The sequence below is a fragment of the Platichthys flesus genome, chromosome 3 (assembly GCF_949316205.1).
Source record: "Platichthys flesus chromosome 3, fPlaFle2.1, whole genome shotgun sequence".
NCBI lineage: Eukaryota > Metazoa > Chordata > Actinopteri > Pleuronectiformes > Pleuronectidae > Platichthys > Platichthys flesus.
In genome coordinates this window covers 1156714-1184321 of record NC_084947.1, presented here as the reverse complement: position 1 = coordinate 1184321, position 27608 = coordinate 1156714, and the positions used below count along the sequence as shown (strand labels likewise).

General features: G+C 47.1%; 2 protein-coding genes across 2 annotated transcripts; one reads left to right on the top strand and one right to left on the bottom strand.

Moving 5' to 3' along the window:
• The first annotated feature begins 6745 nt into the window (after positions 1 to 6745).
• On the top strand, positions 6746 to 13107 carry LOC133950730 (protein FAM163B). Its single transcript, XM_062384840.1, has 3 exons — positions 6746 to 7062; positions 11044 to 11159; positions 12471 to 13107. The coding sequence occupies exons 2-3, from the start codon at positions 11067 to 11069 to the stop codon at positions 12915 to 12917; spliced, it is 540 nt and encodes a 179-aa protein (XP_062240824.1). The 5' UTR covers positions 6746 to 7062; positions 11044 to 11066; the 3' UTR covers positions 12918 to 13107.
• A 2944-nt stretch (positions 13108 to 16051) lies between these two features.
• adamtsl2 (ADAMTS-like 2) lies at positions 16052 to 27199 on the bottom strand. Its single transcript, XM_062381279.1, has 18 exons — positions 27095 to 27199; positions 25394 to 25536; positions 25219 to 25294; positions 24908 to 25010; positions 24340 to 24485; positions 23943 to 24066; positions 23711 to 23791; positions 23373 to 23548; positions 22860 to 23163; positions 21818 to 22166; positions 20900 to 21003; positions 20484 to 20610; positions 19957 to 20170; positions 19677 to 19832; positions 18403 to 18573; positions 18092 to 18268; positions 17217 to 17361; positions 16052 to 16449 (listed from the first exon to the last, which is right to left on the bottom strand). The coding sequence occupies exons 1-18, from the start codon at positions 27197 to 27199 to the stop codon at positions 16322 to 16324; spliced, it is 2829 nt and encodes a 942-aa protein (XP_062237263.1). The 3' UTR covers positions 16052 to 16321.
• Between the last annotated feature and the right edge of the window lie 409 nt (positions 27200 to 27608).

The window sequence follows — 27608 nt, the reverse complement described above, 5'->3', positions numbered from 1 at the left end:
GACGTCACGTTTCTGAGCATGAAGCTCTGAGTCGTGTCCAGAGACACAGCTCGTCTGTAGCAGGTCGTCTGTAGCGGCTCGTCTGTAGCAGCTCGTCTGTAGTGGCTCGTCTGTAGCAGGTCGTCTGTTGCAGGTCGTCTGTAGTGGCTCGTCTGTAGCAGGTCGTCTGTAGTGGCTCGTCTGTAGCAGCTCGTCTGTAGCGGCTCGTCTGTAGCAGGTCGTCTGTAGTGGCTCGTCTGTAGCAGGTCGTCTGTAGCGGCTCGTCTGTAGCATCTCATCTGTAGCAAGTCGTCTGTCGCAGTTTGTCTGTAGCGGCTCGTCTGTAGCGGCTCGTCTGTAGCGGCTCGTCTGTAGTGGCTCGTCTGTAGCATCTCGTCTGTAGCGGCTCGTCTGTAGCGGCTCGTCTGTAGCAGGTCATCTGTCGCGGCTCGTCTGTAGCAGGTCGTCTGTAGCATTTCGTCTGTAGCAGCTCGTCTGTAGCAGGTCATCTGTCGCGGCTTGTCTGTACCAGGTCGTCTGTAGCAGGTTGTCTGTAGCAGGTCGTCTGTAGCGGCTCGTCTGTAGCGGCTCGTCTGTCGACCAGAGGCCACGACTCACAGATCTCCATTTTAAAACATGTCCTGGATCTGATTCTTGTGAATCTTCTCCTCTGCTGCCACCTTCTTCCCATCAGGCCGAGCTGTGGTCGTGGACGTGATGAATCCTGACCCGCTGCCCCCCCCAGGCCGGAGCTGCCCACTCCCCCCCCCCCTCCCCCCCTCTGACTCATCAGTTCCCCTCACCCTGATGCTGCTGTCAGCGTCTCGATGCTAATATCCTGAACAATATGCTAATACCCGCCGCTGAATATTCATCAGCTGATTGGACGACATGCAGGACGACAGCTGGGAGCAGAGACTCCGTGTCATTGGAGGAAAAGTGCAACTGAACTTTGAGACTGTACTGTCTTAACTTCCTGACGGGGTGAGTCAGCGGGTGAGCCGAGGTCGCGGGTTTGATTCCCGGACGGAGCAGGTGAGTTTGAAGAAATAAATGTTCACTGAGGCAGAAAACAGAAAACAGAAAACCAAACAACAACTCTTCTAAACGTGTGTGTCCAACCTGACATTACTTTTATCAGGGTCAGGTCCAAAGCACAGCTGATAGTCTAAATAACTTCTAGATTAAATGAATGATGCTCCTGTCAAACATTATGATGTGTATTAAATGTTACTTCACTTAAATCTAGTGTCTTTTATTTCTCTTATTCCAGGATCTATATCCCTGAGTGTGGATCAGAGAGCAGCTGAAGAAGCTCAGCAGGTGGAGGTCACGTCTCTAACCTTCACTTTTATGCAGATTTATTGAAACAATCTCCTGCTTTATTTGTTTTCAGCTGCAATTCATCATTACACATAAATTAACATTAACATTAATATTCTGACCTCGGCTCTGAAAACACTTCTGACCTTTATTTATTCACAGAAGTTTCTCTTCACTGTCGTCAGGAGGAAAAAGAGCAAAAACCAAATCTCTGCTCACGTCAACCATCTGGTTCAGATCAACACAGACACTCGACTGTTCAGGGACAAGGGACCAGGAACCTGTCTCCTCACCTGTCTCATCTGTCTTCTCACCTGTCTCACCTGTCTCCTCACCTGTCTCCTCATCTGTCTCCTCACCTGTCTCATCTGTCTCCTCACCTGTCTCCTCACCTCTCTCCTCACCTGTCTCATCTGTCTCCTCACCTGTATCCTCACCTGTCTCCTCACCTGTCTCATCTGTATTCTCACCTGTCTCCTCCCCTGTCTCACCTGTCTCCTCACATGTTTCTTAATCTGTCTCCTCATATGTGTCCTCGCCTGTCTCCTCCCCTATCTCATCTGTCTCCTAACCTGTCTCCTCCCCTGTCTCCTCACCTGTCTCATCTGTCTCCTCACATATCTCCTCATCTGTCTCCTCACATGTCTCCTCCTCTGTCTCCTCACCTGTCTCCTCACATGTCTCCTCATCTGTCTCCTCGCATGTCTCCTCCTCTGTCTCCTCATCTGTCTCCTCACATGTCTCCTCATCTGTCTCCTCACATGTCTCCTCCTCTGTCTCCTCACCTGTCTCCCTGTGGACTCTGTGTGTACCACCTGAGGTTCACTGTCTGTGAACCTGATGAGATCAGTGTCAAACAAAACCTCCTTGTTTTCCTCTCACTTATTCAAAAAGACAAATTCCTGTGACCTCACGTGAGGACTGAGGAGCTGAGTTTGAGTCCTCCTCGCTCTGACATGTGTGAATGTTGGACGCACCTCCTGCTGTGTTAGTGGGACAGAAAAGGGCTGAGATGGCGGTCAGGTGCTCTCAGGCTCCATATCCAATAAAAGCCTCTTCAAAGGGAGATGCTCTCCTCCCGCTTCAGTGGAGACCATTCCTTGAAAAAGCCTTTTTCTTCTCAAAGTGGGGTCAGTGCATCACAGAGAGGACCGAGCCATCAAATAGAAATCTTTGTGTTTCATTATTAATAAAACTGTTGGTTCTGTTCTGTGCACTGCAGAGGGGGGGGGGGGGGGGGGGAGGAGGCAACAAGATGCAGCATCACGTCCTGACAGAGAAACTCAGGAAACTGCTTCTACGATACCACCAGTGAATCTGATGGATTCATCCCCAGATAATCTGGTTCACGTCAATTCAAGGTCCGTAAATAAAGATGGACGAAATTTCTCCCACTATTCAGAATGACCTAAAATGCCATGATGACAACAAGCGCCACCATCTTGAGAGGATGGAGCTGCTCTATCGAGATCAAATTGATAGATGCCCTCGACCAATCAGGAGTCAGTCTCAGCTGTCAATCACAACTTTTTGAACGCAGAAAAACAACAAATGCAAATCAAAGGAATCAACACTGAGTTATAATCTGGTTCAAGACATTTGTGTTTCTTTAAGTTTAAATTCAAAATGTCAGAAAATAATGACTCAGCGTTTCTGAGAGACTTCAGTGAGAAACACAACCGAGAGCGAATCTCAGTAAACGGATGAAAAAGAGGAAAAGACTCCAGAAACCAAACGGTCCGTGAAGCTCGAGTGTCTTTAAAAAAATGAGAAACAAAGAAGAAGCTTGTGTCTGAAGATGGAATCAGGTTCTCTCCTGTGTTTTGTGTGAAGGTGAGAGTCTGTTTGTTCACGGGTTCAGACTCCGACCTCTGCTGATGACGCAGGCAGAGGGGGGGGAGCGGCAGCCTGACATCACGGAGCGTAACATGAGGATAACTCTATATGTTGTATAAACTCTGAGGCTCGGTGGAGAGGCCGGGGGGGGGGGCTGATGTGGCGGATCAGGCTAACATCACATTTCCTTCACCCGCTAAGCCCTACGACACTGAGAGCCTTCACACCTGAGCGAGGAGCCGTCCAGGAGTCCGACCTTTCCCAGACGAGCGATGAGCTGATGAAACGATAACAAAGCTGAGGTCCCCCCCCCCCCCCCGGACCGCTCTCTGAAAGCCCTTGACTAAATAACCCAGGAAACAGGAGACACCTGTTCGCTGACGGCTTGGATCGGTGCAGGAAGTCTGGACGAGACACAAACATCCACATGTCGACCAGAAACACTTCAGGAGCCGGCGCTCAGCTCCAGAGGGTTTGAACCCTTCTGCTCATTTAGCTCGAATCAGGAAACACGACTTGAAAACCAACTCCAGCTCCATCGCGAACCACAAGGTGAAGAAAAACGAGGCTGATTATGTCTGATTCCTTTTCAAACCCGTGAACTTTCCTGTGAAATTAGTGAAAAGGTTAAAGAAAGTGATAAAAGCTTAAAACGTCCCTGGATTTGACCCCTGGTGAATTCTCCCCCGACCCAAACCACATTCTTCCACCATGTTAGATGGAAATCTGTCCAGTAGATCCTCAGGGCTCTGTGCTCGGCCTGATTCCATTTACCTCATCTATTCTTCCATTAGAAAACTGATCAGGGAATTCTCATTGTTATGACGACGATACCCAGTTGTATTTATCCACGAATCCAGCCGACACTCCGACTCTAACTCGTACTCGTACTTCACCTTCTCAAACGTCTGTGGAGCAGTTTTTATTCTAAGGTTTAAGAACATTGCTGCTTTAAATAAGTGTTTGAGTGATTCTGGGGACAGGAGCGTCTCTGACAGTCGGATACCTGCAGGCCGGCTCGTCAGACGTGACCTCACTGACAGCCTTGGCTGTTACAAACAGTTTTAATGAGGATGTGTCAGGATGGATGAACTTTCCTCTGATTCACGGAGCAGCTCCGCGTCGTGAAGGAACTGATGATTCATTTCTGTTTGTTGTTGTTTCTGCACAAAGACGTGGATCGGCTTCATAGAGAACAAACTATTATTAAGTATAAATGAATGATAACAGGAATAAGTGACATTGAACATTATATGATTAAAACAACAAATTCATATTTCACATGATAGATCGGGGGGGGGGGGGGTTTCATGGCCACAGAAAGAAAAGATGTCCTGTGGTCTCACACTGAAGGTGTGATGTGAGTCTCCATTACACAGGACAGGAAGTTCTTCTTAGACATTCATGGTCCTCAGAGGATGAACTCTGGCCTCGGTTTGACTTGCTGTCATGTTGGTGGTGAAGCTCTTTCTCCTCCTCCTCCTCCTCGTCTTCTCTGGTCTGATGTTCGGAGACGAGGATCTGTGTCACTCAGCATTTGTTCCACTTCACTTCCTGAGCTCCACGGAGGAGCTCCACAAACCTCAGAGCGACATGATACCCACCACATGTCAGTGTCCTCCTCGGTGTCTCTCACATCCCGACAAACCTCCTGCTCATCCCGTCTCACTGTCACTGATCTGAGATCGTGTTCTTTCAGTCACAACATCAGCGAGCAGCAGATCCCAGCGAGCCCCCGGCTGACGGGAGGCTTCCTCCTCGCTGCTTCTCAGAGACTCTGTTTACTGAAGACGGTCTCTCATCATTACACGTCCTCCTTCTAACACAGTCTTCATTGTTATTGGTGGATTCAAACAGAAACTGATGCATCAGACAAAAGCTGCTGAGTTCATATATGTAATAATTCTACTGTGGTGAAAAGCTGTGGTTGAGTTGAGAATCGCTCGACTGAGACTGTATCGTCTGAATCTGACTCATCTGACCTGGTCTCCGACCTCTTCAGCTCCTGCTGTAAACAAATCCATCAGCCTGATGAGAGGATCAATGCAAAGTGGAAGGTGTCATGAAGCCGTGTCATTGGACGAGCAGTGAGAGGAGGCAGGTGACAACATGTTGAGTGTTTTCACACCAGAGCTTTTCATTCTCTTCTGTGTTTGAACGTGTGTTTTCACCGTGGTTCAGATTGATCCAGACCCAGATCTCCTCTTCTGCTCCATCGGTCTGAGGAACCTTTCACTGATAGTGAGGTTCAGGCTGAAGGTGTGAAACAGTCCTTTCTCTCAAAGTCTACTAACGGTTCTGCTTACTATCATTTATTTTTGTTCATATCAAGCAATCAATCATAAACATCCACATCTCCGATTTTGTTTGTTTCCTGATTTTAAATAAAGTCGTGTTTGATGGCGTCTGAAGTTTTGCCGATCGACTCCGGGTTGAATATTCTTCTCTTCTGCTTCTCGTTGCTCGTTGTTTCCTCCGGGAGCATCTGGATGTTGAAGTGTTGAAACACATCAGTGGCAGAAAAGAGGAGAAATAACCTCTAATGTCTTCACTCATTAATACTGTATCACAGGCTCTTGTCTGTGGAATCTCATCCTGCTTTAACCTCTAAATAATTCACACAATAAAATCTTTTCTTTCTCTGCCTTGCTCGTCTTTTCTTGGCGCTGCTTAAGTGGAGCGCTGGAGGAGAGAGAGGAGCCGGAGAGCAACCAGCAGTAAGCTCATCCTCATCTTACTGACACATCTCTAACCAACCAACATGTCCGTCTTCTTCAAGTCCATCATGTTGAACCGGCTCCAAATTACTCTAAAGAGCTGAGAGTTAACACTGAAGAACAGATCTGGGTTAAACACTGATACGGCCGCTGAGAAGGTCACTGACTTTTTTATCAGGTGAGTTTATATACACGTCACTGCTGATTGGACATCGCCTCAGACACGCCCACAAAACAAACCTCGAAGCCCTTTGAGCAAAAGTGTTGCTCAGTGTGAAAAATGTCGCACAACGTCAACAGCTGGTTTGACGAGATGTATCAGTGGTGAACCTTTGCCTCCCAAAAATGCGTTATAATGTTCAAAGTTGTGTTATTGTGCACCTTGCCTCTTCAGGTCCATATGTGATGATATCGCCCTTAATGTCTAGATACAAAAGGTGCTCAGGAGATGGTGTGTATGATCACACTCTGTTAAGTGACCCACACTGATACTAGATCAGCTCAACAGGTGTAGTGAAGGATACAGTGTTGTCCTGTATCTGATCCTGAGGAAGCAAACACATCAACATGATGAAGGTTCAGGAAACTGGAGATCAGGTCCCTGATCACGTGACTCCAGCCTGAGGTTTAATGAAAGGTCAAATTGATTCATACAAATCTCTGGAACGTGATTGGAGGATTGACTCGCATCCTGCAGGTATTGGCTTTTTATTCAGTGCGCGCTACTGTGAAGCGCGGTCACATCGGGATTGAGCGCACTGCTGCGGGAGCGCGCACAGAGTGAGAGCGGCCGCGGCGCGCGGAAGAGAATTACAAATTAATTACAAAGCGGAGCCGAGCTTCTCGTGCGGGAGTCACCGTGCGTGAGGATCCGGTTTCTGCGGTTTGGCCAAAGAGCAAAAGAGAAGCGACCTGGAGCTCCGGAGGAAATACCTGGACCTTCTCGACCTCCTAACGGCTTCTTGCAGGAGACAGGAGCTGTGGATGGGAACCTGAGCGCCTGAGCTCCTCTCCTCCATCAGGTGGAGAAGTTCCGGAGGAGCTCGGCTCAGATGCGTGTGGATGTAAACCGCTGCGGTCACAGCTCCACGCCGGGTTCCACCTCCCTCAGCTGAAACCCGACCCGCTGCTCCCGAGGGGGGGTGGGGGGCACCCCGAGCTGACCAGGAGCCGCGGGAGACACCATGGCACGATACTGATGTGATGGGTGAGATGATCCAGCTCTTTGTGTACTGGGATCCTGTGGTTAAACTGGGATCCTAATTTGGAGCCAGGATTAAACCTTGGTGCTGGAAACTCTCTAGAATTTGTTAAATGCGTAAAGGTGTGATATATTAATTCATCTGATTATTCCACTGAAACCAACAGCAGCCACGTTCAGTAATTAGCTCATACATTGAAAATTGAATGATTGAAAAGTCCGCCCTGATTCTTCTGTTGTCACTTTGGGTTCTGCAACTTTTACGCTCGAAGTTTCTCAGTGAGGAACCGCTCAGACTGTGCAGTTATGATCCTGCTCACATGCTTCATACGTTGTGTTTGTATGTTCCAGTGTCACGTTTCTGTCCTCACATGTAACACTGAGTATCAATTTTGTCCTGGTACCAATTAATTATTTGTCTAATTATTCAATTCATTTATTTTATTCATATTGAAGTCATGAGTCCAGACGTTGTTCGAACTCTCAGCATCACTCAGAGAATCTTTATATCTGTGAAGAGAAACTGAGTCTTTTCAATTATTTATTTTCAAAAAGTAGTTTCAATATGAGTCTAAAAATATTCATATTGCTTTGAAAATATCCAACATGAGTGTGTTGCTAATCCAGACCAGACTCACACTATGCACACAACCTATGTGTAAAGTGTGTACTTCTGATGATTGAAAATCATATTTACATAAAACAAGTTTAAAATAAAAGCTGCCAGTTTGATAAATTAAATTAGGGTGTGTGGGTGTGTGGGTGTGTGTGTGTTTGTCTGATGCTTGAGTGTGTGTGTGTGTGTGTGAGCGTGTGTGTGAGTGTGTGTTTGTGTGTGTGTGTGTGTATGTGTACGTGTATGTGTATGTGTGTGTGGGTGTGGGTGAGTGTGTGTGTGTGTGTGTGTGTGTGTGTTTGTGTATGTGTGTGTATGTGTGTGTGTGTGTGTGTGAGTGGTTGTGTGTGTGTGTGTGTCTGATGCTTGAGTGGTTGTGTGAGTGTGAGCGTGTGTGGGTGAGTGTGTGTATGTGTGGGTGTGGGTGAGTATGTGTGTGTCTCTGTGTGTGTGTAAACGACTGGCCGTGCTGATGTCATCACTATGGGAACCCGGTTCATTAGCAGGTGCTGCTCAGGCTGCTGATGAGACGAGAGTGAAACTGACCCACAGTCAGTTCCAGCTGCTGCAGCTATAACATGTAACTGACATGTAACTCACATGTGGAACACGGAGCCTCTGATTCTTCGTGTTCCGTCCTCTACTGAACAGTTTGTATTAATGATCTTTGTAGCTTCTGGCTACATGCTAACTACATGCTAACGCTACGTGCTAACTGAGCCACGTGGAGAGAGAGTCGTCTCTAGAGTGACGTGTAACCGGACGTGTGTTAAGATGAAGCTACCTGGTTAACTTAAGATCAAGAGCAGAGCCACACGTCAATCACACGCCAATCACACGTCAATCACACGCCAATCACATGTGAAGCTGACACATCCCTGGTCACGCTCCGTTTGTCTCTGTTTCATCAAGTCACCCTTTCCCTCCACTTCATCCAATCGTCCTTCTTCATCATGCCTCGCTCTGCTCATCCCTACATCACCTCACCTTCATCATCCTCACGTCCATCATCCCTACACACAAGCCTTCATCTGCATCCTCCTCATCCCCACATCCTCTCATCTTCTTCCTCCTCATCCCCACATCCTCTCATCTTCTTCCTCCTCATCCCCACATCCTCTCATCTTCTTCCTCCTCATCCCCACATCCTCTCATTCCCTTCCTCCTCATCCCCACATCCTCTCATCTTCTTCATCCTCATCTCCACATCCTCTCATCTTCTTCCTCCTCATCCCCACATCCTCTCATCTTCTTCCTCCTCATCCCCACATCCTCTCATCTTCTTCCTCCTCATCCCCACATCCTCTCATCTTCTTCCTCCTCATCCCCACATCCTCTCATCTTTTTCATCCTCATCTCTACGACCTCTAATCTTCTTCATCCTCATCTCCCTCATCCTTACCCACATCCCTTTATCATCCTCATCCCTACATCACCAAAAACTCTTCATCCCCACTTTCCCCATCCCAGCCCTTGACCCTCACCCTCCTCTTCTCCCTTGGTGCACACCTCTCATCTCTCACTCTAGGTTCCATCCTGTAATAAGCCTGGGTGAAAAGATGCCTGAGACTGAACCCAGACTCTGAGTCTGTCCTTCACCAGCCAACCAGACACATCTGCTCCTCAAACCTTTCCCTCAACAACCAATCATCTTCCTCTATATCCAACACATCCATCCCAGTAAAACCTGACCACACGTCTGGACAGGGTCCTAACAGGGAAGTTTCCTGTGTATTCCAGTGCAGAGCTCAGCCAGAGAAATGATTTGGTCCAGTTGTAACTGGCCGTGTAGGAACTGGTCTCTGATTGGCTCTGGACTTCAGTGCCCAACCCTAGATGGAGCGGGACAGAATATCCAAACTGGAAGCTTCAGATCAGCAGCTCACAAACTTCACCTGATGTCTCGTCTGCAGAGTCTCAGTCTCTTACCGAGTCCGAACGTGAAGCTGAGTTTCTTACAGTCGGCGCCCTCTGCTGTTCGTAGGATGTCTGACGGCGTCTTGGCCGGAACGTGTCACAGTGCCACCGTCCAATGACACGACGCCTCACTGTCCCTCGCCACGCCCACACAGGAAGGAAATGAGCTGATGGCTCCTCTGACCCGGTTCATTCAATTCTGCTTTTCTTTCTGTTTTCGTGTTTAAAACATGAGCAGGAGTTAAATATTAGCTTCTCATATTTAAATCTTCAATCATGGAAGAGTGAGTTCACGTGACTGTTGAGCCCGACGCTGCCGAGGCCTCCAGGGAATCCTGTTAAATTTCTATCTGCCGTCACATTAAAGCTTGAGGAATATTTCCTTGTGTCCCTTCAGTGTTTTAGTTTTTCTCTTCATCGACTAATGCACACTTAATTCTGATCCGGGAGCAGATTTGCTGCATTAAACATGAAGCCGAAGTGAATAATAAAACACATGAAGTCTCAGCCTGATGTAATTTGAAGCAGATTACAAACAGATTTCTTGCCCTGACAAGAAGAAGCTGGCGTCACCTTCCTCGCTCTCGTCCTCATCTCGTCTTTTTCCTCCTCCTCGTCACAAACCTTCCAGAGACTGATAAATATTACAGTATGAGGATTGTTTTTAATGCTGGAGGCTTTTTCCGCTCCCCCCCCCAAGGCCGTCGTTCTGTGACAGCTCTCACAAAGTTTCCCGCAGATTCTCTAAAAACTCACGGGTCGCGTCCCTTTTTACTTTAGATGGTTTATCGGTGGTGAAAGTGCAGAAGGCAGCTTTTAACCACGAGACAGATCCTTGTTTTTATTTTTAAATGTGCGGGAGAATGAAACCTGGTGAACAGACCTGGGGGCTGCAGGCCGGAGAGTGGATGGGTGTCGGTGGAGTTTAGCGCTCTGCTTGCTGCCTCATTGTTTAATTGTCAGGTTGCTGTGGGAGCACTCAGCTGAACACCCGCGACTAACAAATGCAAAGTGTTTAATGGAATCCAGTTAGCCGGAGAAATGCTAAAGCTCGAGGTCTGTCATAAGTTTTTCTCTTCAGTTTCCTCTCCTGAGTTTCGAACTGGAGTCGAGTTATTCTCCTGGAAAGTTCTGGAGAATCCACAGAAAGCGAGTTATTTGATTATTAATCCATTACAGAGATATTTGGGCTTTATTTTTTGTATCTCTCTCTTCCTTCCTGCCTCCTCTCAACCTTCCTCCATCTTAACTTTCTCCTTGACCCCCCCCCCCCCCTTCATTATCATCCTCTCCATCTGTTCCCATTTCCTCCGTTTCTCTCTTTCCTCTTAATCTCCTTTCCTTATCCTCTCTCTCACTCGTCCTGCCTTGTTCTCATCTCTCCTTTTGGTCCATTTCCACTTTCATCTCTTCTTCTGCCCCCCCCCCCCCCCTCCTCCTCCTCCTGCCTGCAGGCTGTTGATGGAGAGGATTTCGAATGTCAGCCGGGACAGTGGTCATCGCAGGAGGAATTCTGGCTACAGTCATCTTACTGACCATCGTGGCTGTACTGTGTCTATGTAGGTTACAGGTACGACTGTTTCACTCTTCAGTTCACGTTCCACAGATTCTCATCCATGAAATGGGAGTTGGTGCCACTCACTTCTCCATCTGCATGACTCAGAACTTCTGATGCTGGTTGTGTTGGATTAAAGCTCATTGGCTCTGCATCATGAAGACGTGACCATGCATCCACGTGTCTCTCGTGTTGGGACGGCCGTTAAGGAACACGTCTGCTTGATGTGAGCTTAGTTTCTGACGTTGTTGAAATGTCTTCCTCGTGTCCCATGAGCGTCTCGCTTGGATCACTGGTTATATCGACACCATCAGAGGGTCTATAAATCATTTTCTATAGTGTCGGACAGGAAAGTCACAACTTCATCAAAGAAACCAGTCTGTTGTTGGTGTGTCGTGTCAGATTTAACGCTACAAGTGGACAGGCTAACTGATGTAACTGCTAACAGGCTCCCAGTGGAAGAGCTGAACACACGGAACAAACCAACCACAGCACTGGAAAAGAGAAATAAATTGAAAGTGAGGAAAGTTGTTGCACTTCATTCTGAGAGGAAGGTGAATGTCGTAGGTTTGACCCGATCTGAGGAGAATCTACATCAGATAAGTTACTGATGTGGAAACAATTAGTTTAGTTTTCTGAATCGTAAGACCAACTCAGGAACTGAAGCGTGACCTAAAGGTTCCTGAGGATCGATGGCTTCCGGAATCAGAAGGACTGTCTCTTTAAGAAACAAGTTCAAACCCTGTTCATAACTCCGGAAATGTAGAAGTATCCTCACTGAGTTGAAATTGTTATTAATCTTGAAGCTGACTCTTACGTAGGAGTCACGTTAGCACGTAGGAGTCACGTTAATATGTAGGAATCACGTTAGCACCTAGGAGCCACGTTAGCACGTAGGAGCCACGTTAGCACGTAGGAGTCACGTTAGTACGTAGGAACCACGTTAGTACGTAGGAGTCATGTTAGTACGTAGGAACCACGTTAGCACATAGGAGCCACGTTAGCACATAGGAGTCACGTTAGTACGTAGGAACCACGTTAGCACGTACGAGCCACGTTAGCACGTAGGAGCCACGTTAGCACATAGGAGCCACGTTAGTACGTAGGAACCACGTTAGCACGTAGGAGCCACGTTAGCACGTAGGAGTCACGTTAGTACGTGGGAACCACGTTAGCACGTAGGAGTCACGTTAGCACGTAGGAGTCACGTTAGCACGTAGGAGCCACGTTAGTACGTAGTAGATTCGCATTAGCATTAGTAAAACACGTTAAAAGTTTGGACAGTGACTCACCCTGGTATTTTTCTCTTGTGTTTCACTGCACCAGTATTACTGCTGTAAGAGGGAGGAGTCTGAGAAGGGGGAGGAGGAGGAACCGGAACTCTCCAGCATGTCGCCGTGCCGCCCCCTGGCTCTGACAGCTCCTCCTACCCCCCCGACGCCGGAGCACTACAGCGACGAGCACGAGACCTACCCCCCCACATTCCTCACCGAGCCCAATGGGCCGGTCGGCTACTCCCCGACCCCCCCGCCGCGCAGGTGCCAGCGCTCGCACGCCTTCTGCCCGTCCTGCGCCCGCTGCTCGCTGCCCTTCTACCTGCAGCACCCGGAGAGGCTGTGCGGCGGGGGGGGGCGGGGGGTCAGCTACAGGACTGTGCAGCAGCAGGACCTGGACCTGCCCGTGGATCTGGCCAGTTTCTACCAGAAGCTGAACCTCATCCGCTCCGTCACCATGAGGGAGGTGGTCACCCACAGCGTCAGCACCGACGTGTAGAGCAGCGCCCCCTGCTGGCCTGCGGACAAACGAACTTCGTCAGTTGCACCGTGCTGTGGCTGCAGCACCGACACTGACCTGAGGGCTTTCACGTGGCAGCCATGTTGGAGGTCCACACCTCTGATACGAACCCGAACACAAAATGTTTCTGACAAACTTGAACGGATAGATTTTTGTCAGTTTTGAGCATCATTCTGTGTTTTAGCTTTAGTCAAGTAAATTACCAATATGTGTGTTTGTGGAAATATAAAACAGAAAATTAACAATTTGAGCTTTTGTCAGTGAAGTTAACACAGATTTTATTGTTTTGTTGGTTGAATGCATCACACGGGGGGGGGGGGAATCAATCAGGTACAAACAAGATTTTCATGGGATTATAAAGAAAAGTTAATCTCCAAAGGGTTTTGGGGAAGAAGAAAAAAGCTGAAGTTTTGTCTTCACAGTTTATCCTCTCTCACAAGAAGCTCTCATTTCCAGTAGACGGGTGTAACTGTCCCAGCTGATGACCCAGTTCAACGTTCTGTACCTTGGTTCTGCTGCAGTGACTTAACGTTACTACACAACCTCACTGTGGTTCAACGGAAACGACTCCAGACATGTTTACATGGACACCAATATTCAGACTTACCCGGTTAAGACAATAGTCTGAATCAGAATAAACAGAAAGATCTGATCAACTAAACCGGAATAAGGTCATAACTCAGAATAAACAATAATCTAACTCAGAAATGTGGTTGTTGTTGTTCTCATTATAACGTCCTGTTGGTGCTTCCACCGGATTGTGCGACAACAACCAACAACATTTACCAACTGCTTGAAAACACAATTGTCTCATTCAGAATAAAGTCAGATTATTTTAGTCCATGTAAACGTTGATGTGCAGAAAAGATGTGATGGAGTTTGTGCAGCAGCGACTGTAAAGTGTCTATTAACATTTCACATTTATTCACTCAACACAAACTAAGACTTTTTTTAACTATCGCATTTTTATAATGCAAATAAACAATGAAGAATAATAACACAGGACCCACAGTGGATCTTCTGTAAAAAGAAAACCCCTGTGAAGGCGAAGGAGATAAAAACCTTCTCAGTCCATTTGCTTCAATAATCATGACCTCGTTAATATCTTCTGTGAACAAGTTGCTAGTTTGAAGACAGAAAGAAGAAGTTTGATTGATTGTTGAATTTATCTTGACTTCTTCTGACTTTCAGGAGCATTTTTGCTCTTTGTTAAATGTTTAGTGTCAAAATAAGGAAAATGAAATGAAGGAGGCGATGAAATGTAGAGAAATCAAACCTTTTGTTTAAAATACTGAGTTTAATTTGGAAACTTTGGTCTTTGAAAGAGTTTGAGTTGTTTTCCTGTCTTAAGAATTAAAACATTTATAAATCTGACATTAAGGAATAAAATAACAAATCATCTGATCTTTAGGTTTTTAATACAAGAAGCAACGTGTGGTATAAAGTCTGGTTTGATTATGATGTTTGAGTGAAAACTTATAAAAGTTAAAGGTCCCCCCCCCCCCCACACACACACACAGATCCTCTGGTCGAACCCACGTTTGTGTTCACTTGTGTAGATTTGTCAGATCGTGATTTGTGCGTTTTGAGTTTTCTGACCTGAGTCGGTGAAGCAGCTGAGTTCAGGCTCGTCTGCCGACAGGAAACAGTTCAAAGGGCTTTGGAGCAACGACCTGACGTCTCCTGAACGATGACAGTCCGTCCGGGTCAGAGGTCAGAGGTCAGAGGTCATCACTCCATCGTGAAATGAGGCAGTCACTTGAACATTTCGGATAAAACTATTTGCTGCTATAAAACAGGAGTTGCTTCTCCTGGTCGGCCATCTTCTTCCTGTCATGTGATATTTGTGATTTCAGTGTTTTTTGAGTCAAAGTGTGTGAGACGATGAACAAGCGCACAACACAATGATTGTGTCTCTTTCACTTTGTCAAGTTTGTAAGAGAGCGTCCGGACGCAGAGCTGTGTCATGTGACTGCGTCTCGTTAACCTACAGAATAAAAGTGTTGAACGCAGCTTCCTTCGTCCCTCTGTTCACGTCTTCAAAAACCAAACTGTGTGTTTAACAAACCAGGATTTACCAAGAGACACCAGATCAAACTGAACCAGGACCTGTTCTTTCACCTGTGAGGTCACAGCTTGTGTGTAAACTGTCATTAGAGGATTTACTTCAATCTACGAGGAGACAAGAGGATAAAGGAATTAAAGATGTAATTAAAGATTTCTGGATTATCAAGTGCTAAATTTTAGAAATATCAAAAAAGCTAAAGAAACATCCAACATGTGTTATGTTGAGATGAAACTGATCCAACTGAAGAAGCAACGTTCCATCAGTTCCCATTGAAAACCACAGAGACACTCATTGAAACTGTTTAATTGAAATACACGTCAGTACCAGGAACACTTCAGTTCATTATCAACAGTACACAATCTGCATACTTGAGTTTTGTACAAAGAGGTATCAGGTATATAAAAACACACAATAGTTACACACGAGACTTACATGTACACGTCTGAATACATGACTTCAAGTGTCAGGACTCTTTCTGCCTGTGCTGCTCCTCCGTCACGCACACAGAACACAAACACACAACTGGCTTCAGCTGAACCGATGAATAACCATCGCTGGCATCAGCAGCGTCACGATAAATGAAAATGTGCTATGACTAATAAATACGCTGGTCCACGTCCTGCAGGCGTGACGGCACGGCGCCAGGCCACGGAAATGTGCGTTCGCTTTTCTCTTTTGAACTTCCTGTTGGGCCGTGCCGGACTGAAACACAATTAAATAAGATTTCTGTATTAAATATTCTAGTCATGCAGTATATTCAGAAATAATTTAATAGATCTTTTAATCGACTCGACAGTTGGAGGAAGAGTTTCTCAGTAAAAGTCATTTTCAGAATCATTTCTAAGACGATGTTCAGTTTGTTCACGTCTGATGAATTTATCACGTCAGCGGAACAGAATGAAACCATAGAGAAGAAATATAATAATAAATGATTCACGAATTAATATTTGGTGTCGTTTCCAATTCATTTTCAAGTAGTCAAATAGAAAAATATATATATTTTACCAATATAATTACAAGAGAGCGATGAAGAGTTGTTCCTCGTGACTCTTTAATCCTTTTAGTCCAAATCAAACGTGTTTGGAAAATAATCTAGAAAAAGACGTGAAAAAGAGAAACTGTGTTTTTGCAGCTGATTCATGAAATGACTGATGAGCAGATTTCAAGTTGGATCATTTAAACTATCAAAGAGATGAATCCAGAGTTATTGGAGGAAGTTCTGTGTCACTTCCAGCTCCTCCTCCTCCTCCTCCTCGTTATTCACAGTAACCTCCTGCAGGAGCAGACCCAGGCGGGTGGAGGGAGGCGTCCGGGACTAGGAGGGCGGAGGGCGCACGGCGCGGCACGAGTGGCAGCAGGCCTTGCTGTAGTACCAGTGGCTGCACAGGTTCACCTTCAGGGCCAGCAGGCAGTTGGTGGAGGGCCGGTCCTGGCAGCTCTCATCTGCCAAATCAAAGTCCTCTTAGAAAACATGGAACCTGAACCAGGCTGCTCCCCCCCCCCCCCCCCCCCCCCCCGTTGAAGAAACTAAAACAAATCAAGAATCACACTTTTATCATAAGAAAACAAAGACAACTTTCACTTTCAACTTCAGACATTTCTCAGTTCTTATCTCACTGATGTTTGTGTTTCTGATCAGTTTGGTTTGATTTTTATTTGATGATTTAAAAACAGGCTGAGACGTGATGATTGACAGCTGAGACGGACTCCTGATTGGTCGACGTATCATCGGCAGGTCGATGCTGTGGCTCAAACACAAATGACTTCAAAATGAGGTTAAACCCCCAGGTGGCGCTGTTCGTAGATATTTTGGCTTCATTTCAATGACAGCGTTGAGTCGAAGTCAAGGATGAATTGATCTGTCTTTGGTTGTTGAAGGTCAAAGGTCACTGTGACCTCACAAAACATGCTTTTGGCCTCTTGATATCTCAAGTCTGTCATTATGGAATTAAATTAGACAGATTATATTTCAGTGGTCAAAGGTCACGGTGACCTTGTGAGTCTTTATTAACAGATTGTGTTTCTGGAACTTTCAGACTCTAATTCACTTGATCCTCCAACGACCTTGAGGACGTGAAGAGAAGCTTCACAGCCCTGGTTCCTCCCAGTGAGACTTTAAATCCTTTATTACAAGATCACCTGATTCCAGTGTGAGACCAGAGACCAGGGACGGAGACGTGTCTGCTGAGAGAGGACAGACAGGTGGTTACCTGGCGGCTCGGTGGGGCAGGCCTGCAGCGTGCACGTCTGTTTGGCCACCGGCCTGGTGAGGGGGTCGCAGCCCCGGACCAGCTCCCGGCCCTGGTAACACTTCACGTCCCGCATCCTCACGCCCACGCCACACGTCTTCGTGCACTGAGGAGACGCACAACACACAGACGTTACACAACACACAGACATTACACAACACACACAGCTCCAAAGGTCAAACAAATAAATAAATAGATGAAATAAAAAGATTGATGAGAAGGGTTTTCACTACAGTAAAAAACTGGAATGATTAACAAAGACTGTTCACATAACCCATCACATAATCATAATAATAACGTATGTTCGTCTGGTCCCCTGTTCACACACGGCTGTGTTCCCTGTGTTGTATGTTCCCCAGATTTACTGTATTTGACACACAATGACAAAGTTCTACACGTGTGTCTTCCCATGGTCCGGTGTTCCTCAGGCTGTTGTGGGTTCTCCGGTTCCCCGGCCTCATGTCTCTCAGTGTAACAGACCAACTCATGATTATTGGTCCAATAATAAAACCTGGATGATATTTCTAACTCATAGTTCTTATGTCATACAATACCTGTTAATACTGTACTATTCCATATATATTTGCTACTGTACATATCTTATTTATTTACATTCCATTTTAAATACACACAATACTCTGCACTTTAACTTTTTTTGTACTTCTGGTTAGACGCTAAACTGCATTTCATTGTATTAGTACTTGAAATGTGTAATGACAATAAAGTTGAATCTAATCTAAATCCACAGGAGGGTGAATGTTAAAGTGAACACAGGGAACTGGGGAACCCTGGATACTGGGATGGTCCCAGTGAGGCTGACCCAGTGTGGTGCTCACCTCCGACCAGGGGGTGGTGTACCACTTGAAGCACGGCCTCTCGAAGCAGGTGTTCTCCTCCTCCGGCTTCTCGCTGCCTCCGCACGCCTCCTCCTCGAAGATCTGGAACTTTCCTCCACTGATGCCGACGCACATGAGCGTCCTCCGCTTCACGCCACGCCCACAGGTTGTGTTGCACTGTCGGTCGGGACAAGAAACACAATCATGTCTCCCTTCATTTCAGAATACAAAACAAGAAGGTTCACTCATAGTGAACGTGGATCAGTGACTGATCAGGGATCAGGGTTAGCTCCTGAGGAACGTGGTCTCACCCTCTCCCAGTCCTGGCTCAGCCAGTGGGGGGCACAGTCCCTCTCTCCACAGGGGTGGATGGCCAGTGGCTTGTTCTCCGCAGAGCACTGGTTCTCCGGGACCACGCGCCCGTCCCCGGCCTTACAGTACACGTGACGCATCGTCTTCCCCTGGCCACACGACCCCGAGCACTGCGTGACAGGAGGGCAAAGGTCAGAGTGCGTGATTCACAGGAAACAGCTCAGTCCAACATGTGAAGTCAGATCAGGTCAGAGTGACACGTGTGAGGAAACAGCCTCACGTCACAGGTTCGATTCCCTGTGCAAGCACTCGTCATCTTACTGTCGTTGAGAAAATATACAAACTGTTGTTCATTGTGCTTTTATCGAAAAATGAAACTGAAGAGTGTGTTTGCGTGGAGGCAGCATAAATCTGCGATTAATAAATATTAAGAAAAGAACTCAGGATTATTAAATCATAATGAAGAATAAAACTATCTGACAACATTAATGAAAAAGGGGAATTTATTTGAATTGACCCTTCAAAATAAAATCAAACATGTGGGAACTGGCAGCGTTTTAAGAAGCAGATGTTTGTGTTTCTGTTTAAAAACTGTTTTAAACAACTCATCAAACACGAGAGGAAATTAAATGAGTCAATAAAACCACAGATTTACTGCAGAGGATGTTTCACTGGTTCTGTTCGACTGCACAGCTGGACATCATAAACCAGTAAATCCCAGTAAACTAGAAACACTCACAGTGTGTAAATAATAATAAATATGCCTGACCCAACATTAGCTGTTGCACTGGGAGCCGTATTTCACAGGAACATTTCTCGGCTGTTCGAGCTCCCGCCGGCTTTTTCCAGGTTCGACTGGACGGTCGTAAATTAGACGTGAAAGTTTCCAGACGTGGACTTTGAATGGAAAATCATCAGAAACTACATTTGCCTGTACGACACCGATTAAAGACACAAATTCACACAGTGTGTTCGACGGCTGAGGACAGGTGAGCCATCAATCAAAACATGAGACGAAGGAAAACCTGTTTCAAACGTGAGGAATTTATCTTCTTTCATGAACGACTCAGACACAGGAAATAAGAGTTATTCTAAGAATAAACCTTAAATCAACCAGATGGACTTTTCTTCACTGTCTGTGATTTTAACGGCAGAGAAAACAATATTTATATCTGGGTCGACAGTAACAAGTTCCTATTATTTATATCTGTAAGTAATGATCTCGATTCTCAGATCAGATTACAGAGCGCAGACACAGAGTGAAGGAACTCACGGGTCCCCACTCGGACACGGTCCAGTGGCGTTCACAGGGCGGACCAGTGCAGTTCTTGACGCTGGCTGGTCTGGTCATCGGGTCACATGATCTGGGGTCATCGGTGCAGCGGACGTCCCGGGTCACCTGGGCTTTGAGGCCGCACTTTGCAGGACACTGGGACGAGGACGCACAACGAGACCGTTCAAGATTTTAATGAGCAAAACATTTCAATACATTAAAAAGTGGAGAAAGTCAAACCAGTCCGAAGAGGAGCGTCTCCTGTGGCTTGCTCTCCTACCTCCGTCCACTCGGCCACCTCCCACTGGGGCCCGCAGGCCGGGCTCTTGCAGGCCCGTCTCTCCACGGGTCGCTCCAGGTCGGCCATGGTGCAGAGGTCGCTGTACACCGAGCTGTCCAGGCCCGGCGACAGCATCTTCCAGCAGCGGACCTGCCGGAACTGGAATCCCTCGCCACACGTCCTGGAGCACTCGCTCCAGCTGCTCGCCTCCCACCTGGACACGAGGTCAGCACAAGCTTTTACCACATACTACATACAATCAATCAATCAATCAATCAATCAATCAATCAATCAATCACATTTGATTTGTATAGCCCATATTCACAAATCACAATTCGCCTCATAGGGCTTTAACAGGGTGAGACATCCTCTGTCCTTCACCCTCAACAAGAGTCAGGACAAACTACTAAAACCCTTTTAACAGGTACAATACATAGAAACCTCAGAGACACATGTGAGGACCCGTCTCCCAGGACGGACAGACATCGATTGTGTTGTACAATGTATGAAGTGTTTGTTTTGCTTACCTGGGCTGACACTCTCTGCCGATACAGAAGTCGTGGACGGGCTCGGGTCGGGTCAGAGCGTCACAGTACATGTCGTGCACCTCGATGCCGTCATAGCGAACACACGACACGAAGGACCTGGACACGCCTGCACCGCGAGACACAAAAAATCAACACAAAGATCAACACAAAGATCAACACAAAGAAACTCAAAGTGCTGTGAAGAGAGAAATAGAAAATATTCAAGGTAGCTGCAGAAATCAAAGTGTTGAAGTTACTGTCTCGCTTTGTTTAAACTGTTTTATATTAAAGCAGTTTAATGATGTTTAAAAATGAAAAACTGTTTATTCACTCCAGTAAAATCATTGAGTAAAGGTGTGTGTGTGTGTGTGTGTGTGTGTGTGTGTGTGTGTGTGTGTGTGTGTGTGTGTGTGTACCTATAGAGCACGTCATGCTGCAGGGCTCCTGAGAGGAAAGTTTCCAGCGATACATGTCGGCAGGGCTCAGCTTCAGGTTCTTCTGGTAGAGCCTCTGATTCCCCCTGAGAGACACACACACACACACACACACACACACACACACACACACACACACACACACACACACACACTGTATAAGGAAAGGAAAACTGTGTCTGTAGCAGAATTTATTTGTGTGTCATACAAGAATTCCGCCTCGTCTCAGTGGGACTGGAGCTCGTTCATGTAAAGACTCGTCAGGAGTTTGTGTTTCTCCTCAGACGTCGATGAGACTTCACACCCAGTCCTCACTCAGCTGAGTCTCCATCGCAGCAGACCACGCTCTCACTTCTTTCATCACATAAAAGTTGTGTGCACATTCTTGTCATGACGCCGGTCCCTCTCCCTCCGACAGCCGCCAGACGTTTGTTTGAAAACTCAGAGTTCCACCTCATCACATGGGTTCCTCCCCAGAGTCGCTCACGTTCCCCTTGGAGGGCGTGTCGGGGGTTCTACTGGCTCAGACCTTCTGAAGCCGTGTTGGACACAGAGCAGTGACATGAATTATAACTGTGAGCTGCTGGCTTGACCTGTCTGTCTGTGTGTCTGCTCCTACTGTCTGTACTGTATCACCACCTGCTTACACCGGTCTGTCTGTCCCTGCAGGTCTGTCTGTCTCCTCTGTGGACGTCTTCAGAGGAGAACCACGTTGTCCAACCTGTTTTCTGAGCGTCCAAACTGACGGTGGACGTCTGTACATCATCTGAAAACTACATGTGCTTCTTATCTTTGTGCTGTTTGGGGGGTCTGGTTCTGCTGGAGAACCTGGTTCTGTTGGAGAACCTGGTTCTGCTGGATTACCTGGTTCTGCTGGAGAACCTGGTTCTGCTGGATTACCTGGTTCTGTTGGAGCGGCTGGACGTCCTCCCTGTGTTCTGCACCGTTTTGTTCTGGGACACCGTGTCCCCGCTGTCATTGCGTCTTCGGCCCAGAGTGAACTCCAGCGTCTCGTTCAGACCGAGCTCTCGCTCCAGGCTGCTCAGGTCCACCTCGCCGGGGCCCAGCTCGGACGAGAACAAGCCGCCGCCCTCCGTCAGCAGCTGGTTGGTGGAGATGTTGATGAGCAGCTCGTCGGGGCTGATCCGCCCGTCCAGCAGGACCCTCCAGATGAGGTTCGGGGACTCGGGTCCTGAGTCCAGGGCTCCAGCGGCAGGGTTCACAGTGCTGCCGGTGTGACTGCTGTTTCCTTCTGATGGAAGAGAGAGAGCGTTCAAAACCACATCGTCACCTTAACAGACCTTAACGCCAATTCATATTATTAATATCAGTCCTCTGAGTTCTGCCTCCATGTTTGCTCATATCAGAAACAGCTTGATATCATTCAGTCTGATGTAGCTTTGAAGTCTGTGATGTGACGTCAGCCTGTGAGGAGACATCTCCTCGCACCACCACCACCACCACCACCACCAGCACCAGCACCACCACCACCACCAGCACCACCACCACCACCACCACCACCACCAGCACCACCACCACCACCAGCACCACCACCACCACCACCACCACCACCAGCTGAGGAGACGTAATGGGCTGGGCGGTCAGCTGAGCGAGCTGAGAGCCATTACCACTCATGTTGGCGATGCAGCCGTTTTTTAAAAAGGGAAGAAAACACCACATGTCTGAATTTTTCATCGGCTCTCGATCTCTTCATGTGTCTGAATGATGAATAATGCAGAGATGTGAAGGGCCATCGCACACACGTCCAGAGAAACAGCCGAGAAGAAGGTGAAGCTTCTGACCCACTTTCACTCGTCAGCTAATAAACCACTGGAGCTGAAGAGTCCTTTCTGTTCCTTCAGGGGATCGCCCCCTGGTGGTTGGCTGCAGTATAGGTTATCAACCTACTCGAATGGGATATGTTACCAACGTGGGTCTCTACCTGTGAATTTTGGCGCAGCTGCTGCGTCTTGGTCGCAGTCGATGGACACCGTCTCCTCGTACACCTCATTGGTTTCTTGGACCTTCTGGTCGTCTGCGGCCCCCGGCTCCAGCTGGCCCTGAGGGCCCGCCTGCCCATGGACACTGCTGTTTGGGGACAGCAGCGTCCCCACCTCCACCGAGGCCTCACCAGCTGAGGTGTCGGACCCGGTGTAGACGGGAGGAGGCGGGATGGGCGGCAGGGAGTCCCGCAGGACGGTGTATTCGTAGGTGATGTACGGAATTCGTCCGTTCTGGTTCCAAACCTGAGTGAGGAGAAGAAGTTGAGTTAAGACAGGTTCATGAATCCAGACGTGGTCCTCAGGCTGCTGGTTCTTATGATGAAGAACAAAGAGACGAAGCAGCAGAGAAAAGACGAGACACAACCAGCTCTTCCTTCATTGAACAGCGTGTGATGAAGGTACACATGAAGGTGAGTGAGGACAGGGGAAGACAGGTGAGACCTGAGGCGTACCAGGATATTGATGGCCTGATCGATGGGGCCTTTGACGACGATGTACTCGATCCCGGTCTCGTACACGTCCATGGGTCGACGGTACTTGAAGACAGTGCCGGCAGCGTGGAAGTTCTGAGGAGTGTCCACCTTGTAGGCTCCGTTGAAGAAGAAGTTTCCTGCCTGGTCGGTCACAGCTGGGGAGGAAGAGACACATTAGCCATTTTCAAAAGACTCTTAAGACATGTGTCCACTGCAGGAACGTTCAGATGGGATCAGGAACCATTGCAGGAACTCATTGTGTTTCCAGTCCAGGGACCAGGGTCAAATGAAAGCTCCACTTAAATTCAAGAACTCACCCAGAAGATCTGCTGACTTCTTCCTCTCAATGATCTGGATGTCCCATGATCCTTCAGGGATTTGAGTAATGAAAGAGTAACCTGGATGGTCAGAAACCAGAATGAACTTTAATCTCTGGTTCTCCTATTTAATCTGTGCATCACTTGAACTTTTCATACTCAACTGACAAATGAAAAGAATGTTTTCTCCTTGTAATTTTCAGAATCCCAGGATAATTCTAAAGGTGTTCACCGAGAGTCGTGGCTCCGCGGCGCGAGTTCCCGTTGACTCTGCTGCAGCTGCTGCCGTCGCCCTGACAGACGCCGCACTTGTCCAAAGTGTTGGAGGAAAACAGAACTCCGTCACATCCGATTGGCTGAGCAGAAGAGCAGAGCAGGTGGAAATGACCAGTTATTACACAATATAGAGACAAGTTCATTGTGTTTTATGAGATCAGATTATTTTGAACATAATGAACCGGACATGAATTAAATGTGCACTTCTCTTTCTCGACAGAGTGTTTTTTGATTTCAATAAAAAACAGATAACGAAGGTCCTCAGTGAAATCAAACATTTCCCTTCATCACTTCCAACCTGAGCGTTGAGAGTGGGAGTAAACCAGTAGAAACAAAGACGCAGCTGGACTCACCTCACACTTACCGTCCACGCAGACGCCGCGGTAGCTGCTGTACTTGCAGGACGTTCCGTCTCGAGCCGTCACCATCAGCTGCCGCTGGCCGTCGGTCGTGGTGCAGTGGAGGTCACAGGGGTTACTGGAGATGTGAACGTAGTCGTCTGGAGGAAAACGCAGGTCAAAGGTCACGATCTCACTTAGTTCTATAGTTCTCTTTAGGTAGGACCTCGATACCACGGCTATAAATGATGTCATGACCACAAGAGGGCAGCGTTTGTGGAAGAGATTATTGGATTTATGGATCTGAACCTGGGACAAGCATCATGTGTTTGATCCATGGTTTCATTTGATCTTGTAATTTAGGGACTAAAGAATTTTGTCTGACATACGTTTGTCCTGTCGTCATCTCCTACGTAGGCTACGCCTACATATACTGGACTCTGATTGGTTTGTAGATGGCTTGTTAAAAATCATAGCAGACATTTTAAACTGTAAATGAAAGCTTCAGCAGCTGAGCAGCAGAGAACTCAGTGACCTCCGATGTGTCTCTGGAGGTACTGGGAGGTAATGGGAGTGTTATTACCAGGATACAGAGGTTTCCACTGGAAGCTCCTCCCACTGTAAAGCTGCGAGTTGAAGGACCAGCACTGCTCCTCTCTGAAGCTCCGCCCAGCGGCCGGACACTCCTGCAGAGACACGACACCATTTAAACTGGTTTACAGAGTGTTCACAAATAAATCCTCTGCCAGTGTTTATTTGTTCGGGAAAGGTTTTCTGAGCCTCGCCCGGTTTGACTTCCAGGCGACCACATGCTGTCACGCCTGGAAGCTTCCCGCCACAACCACAGTCCTCTGCTGGGAGCCAATCAGGAGTGAGCTACAGTGTGTGACTCACCTTCGTGTTGCAGAGGTGATACTTCTTCGCAGTTCCTGTGCACGTCATGTTGTCTTTCCCAGCAGCAACTTTCTTTCTTTGGACAGAAAACAAACATGTTTTAAGAATTAACAACCACAACAACACTATAAGTGTGTGTGTGTGTGTGTGTGTGTGTGTGTGTGCACGTGCAGACCTCTGTTTGAGGCAGTGTCTTTCTTGTGACATCACGCCGCCTCCACAGGTTCGAGTGCAGGCGGTCCACTTGGCCCACTCCCCCCACCAGTACGTGGTCACCTCCAGCTCCTCCTCCAGACTGTTGGAGGCCGCACCCTCCTCCTACACACACACACACACACACACACACACACACAGACATGTCTCTACCTTTTTGTCCTCATAAAGATGACAAGTCCCATAATGTGACTTTGTGAGGCAGGTCCCCACAACATCCGTAAAACCAACACCACACACACAGTTTTGGTATTGTCTATTTATTAAAGCTTTTTATTTTAATATATTACTTCATGAAATAACTTTAGTTTGTGTGTCTGTACTTTTTCAACACACATTTAACAAAACTATGTAAAAACTCAGACAACTGTGATAAGAACCATGATGATCGTTTCATCTCTAATTACAATAATAACTCTCGCATGTTGTGTGTCTGGTTGTGTAACAGTAATAGTTGTGGTACTCTGGTTGCACCGTGCGTCAGCAGCCAATAGAGCGACAGCGTGCGAGCGTCAGAGCGTTTTGTCCGAGGCTCCGTCGTGTGAAGACGCTCAAACACTTCGTACATTCCCGATGTGCAGCGGCAGCGTGGATCGGGCCGATGGCTGCGTCCCGTCACTCGGACACGTTCATCGCAGTGACCGGTGGAATGTGCACTGAGCTCCTTATAAAAGGCGTGAGACAGAGCAGCTGCGCGAGAGGGCGAGAGACACTGGAAATACCAGACAGAGGGCGTAAGTGAGAGAGAGACAGAACGAGGGAGAGAGAGAAGATGATGAGTCGACTGAAAAGAGAAGAGGTTCCACAGGGAATCGTCACCGAGCTCAGATTCATGAGTTTATGATGTTTTTATTTCACGTCTCTGGATTTAATTCTGCTGTTTGATCTCTTTTGAGAATATTGGACGATGACATCACATCGAATCCATGACAAAGACGATGTGATCGTTAGATTGACAGGTGGATTGTTGTAAGGATTTGGTTCCTCCCCCGCTGAAGCTTTCAAGAGAACCAGCTGCCACGCAGAGTTAGTTTTGTTTAGACAAATAAAACCACTTCAGGAGAAAAACACTTTTGTTGCTTGACATCGTGCAGACGACACGAAGTCGGGTTAAAATCACTCGACTGGACTCGATGACATCAATCACATTTTTGCTCCCTGCTTGGAAACTGCATTTTTATTTATTAGCCAGCATTAATACAAAAGAATGTGGTAGTGACCAGATGATGTGACTCGAACCTGAAGACTCAGTGTTTTGGCAAATGCTCAGTAGCACACAAATACAAGCAGCAATAAATATTGGAGTTTCCTCAAAAGCCACAAGTGTCATTAATAATGAAAGTTATGTACAAGACCTTCAATCATCAAACAGTTCTCTGCAGAAAAATATACAGTTAACTGTGAAGTCTTAGGATCATTATGATAATCTGGTTCCTGTGAGGAAATCCTAACTCAACACTGTTTGAAAAGAAGTTGGACAAAAAGTTCTGAGCAGCTCGTTTAAGACTGAAAGCCATTTAGACCAAAACTTTGTTGATGAGACATCGACGGGTTTTTATAGTTTTGGTTTCCAGATTAACTCACAGCTCATTTTGTGCGTCGTCTCACAATCTGTTCAAAGTAGTCAAACATGATTTTCAGTGATAAGCAGTGAGTTGTGTACCTGAAGCCCCCTGGTGGACAGGTTCCCCACAGACACCGCCAGCGTCAGGAAGCCCAGCAGGACCACGCCCGACTCCCCACATCGCTCCCACGACCTCCCCCTCATCCTGGTTCATCAGAGGGACAAAGAAATCAGATCATTGCTGGTGTTCACCCGAGCCAACAAACAACCATGTGCACAATCTGAAAAATACACAAAACTTCCAAATATTACAATATATATTTGGAATATTGGTGTTTTTTAAGTCTTGAAACCATCACGACTGCTTCAGCACACGTTGAAGTAATTAAGTGTGAAGGTGTTCGTCTGGAGGAGCTGCTGTGATGAAGCTTCTCTCTGGGCTTCATCACACTCTGGACGTGGACTGAGACAGGAGACGATGTCCAGAGTCTTTGTTCCAGGCCTGAAGACGAATGTCTGACGCTGCGTCTTCTCCTCCAGACGTCTTGAAGTTGTCACTGAGGTTTATTCGTGTTTACGGAGTTAGTGTAAAGGTAGCACGCACAAATCCTTG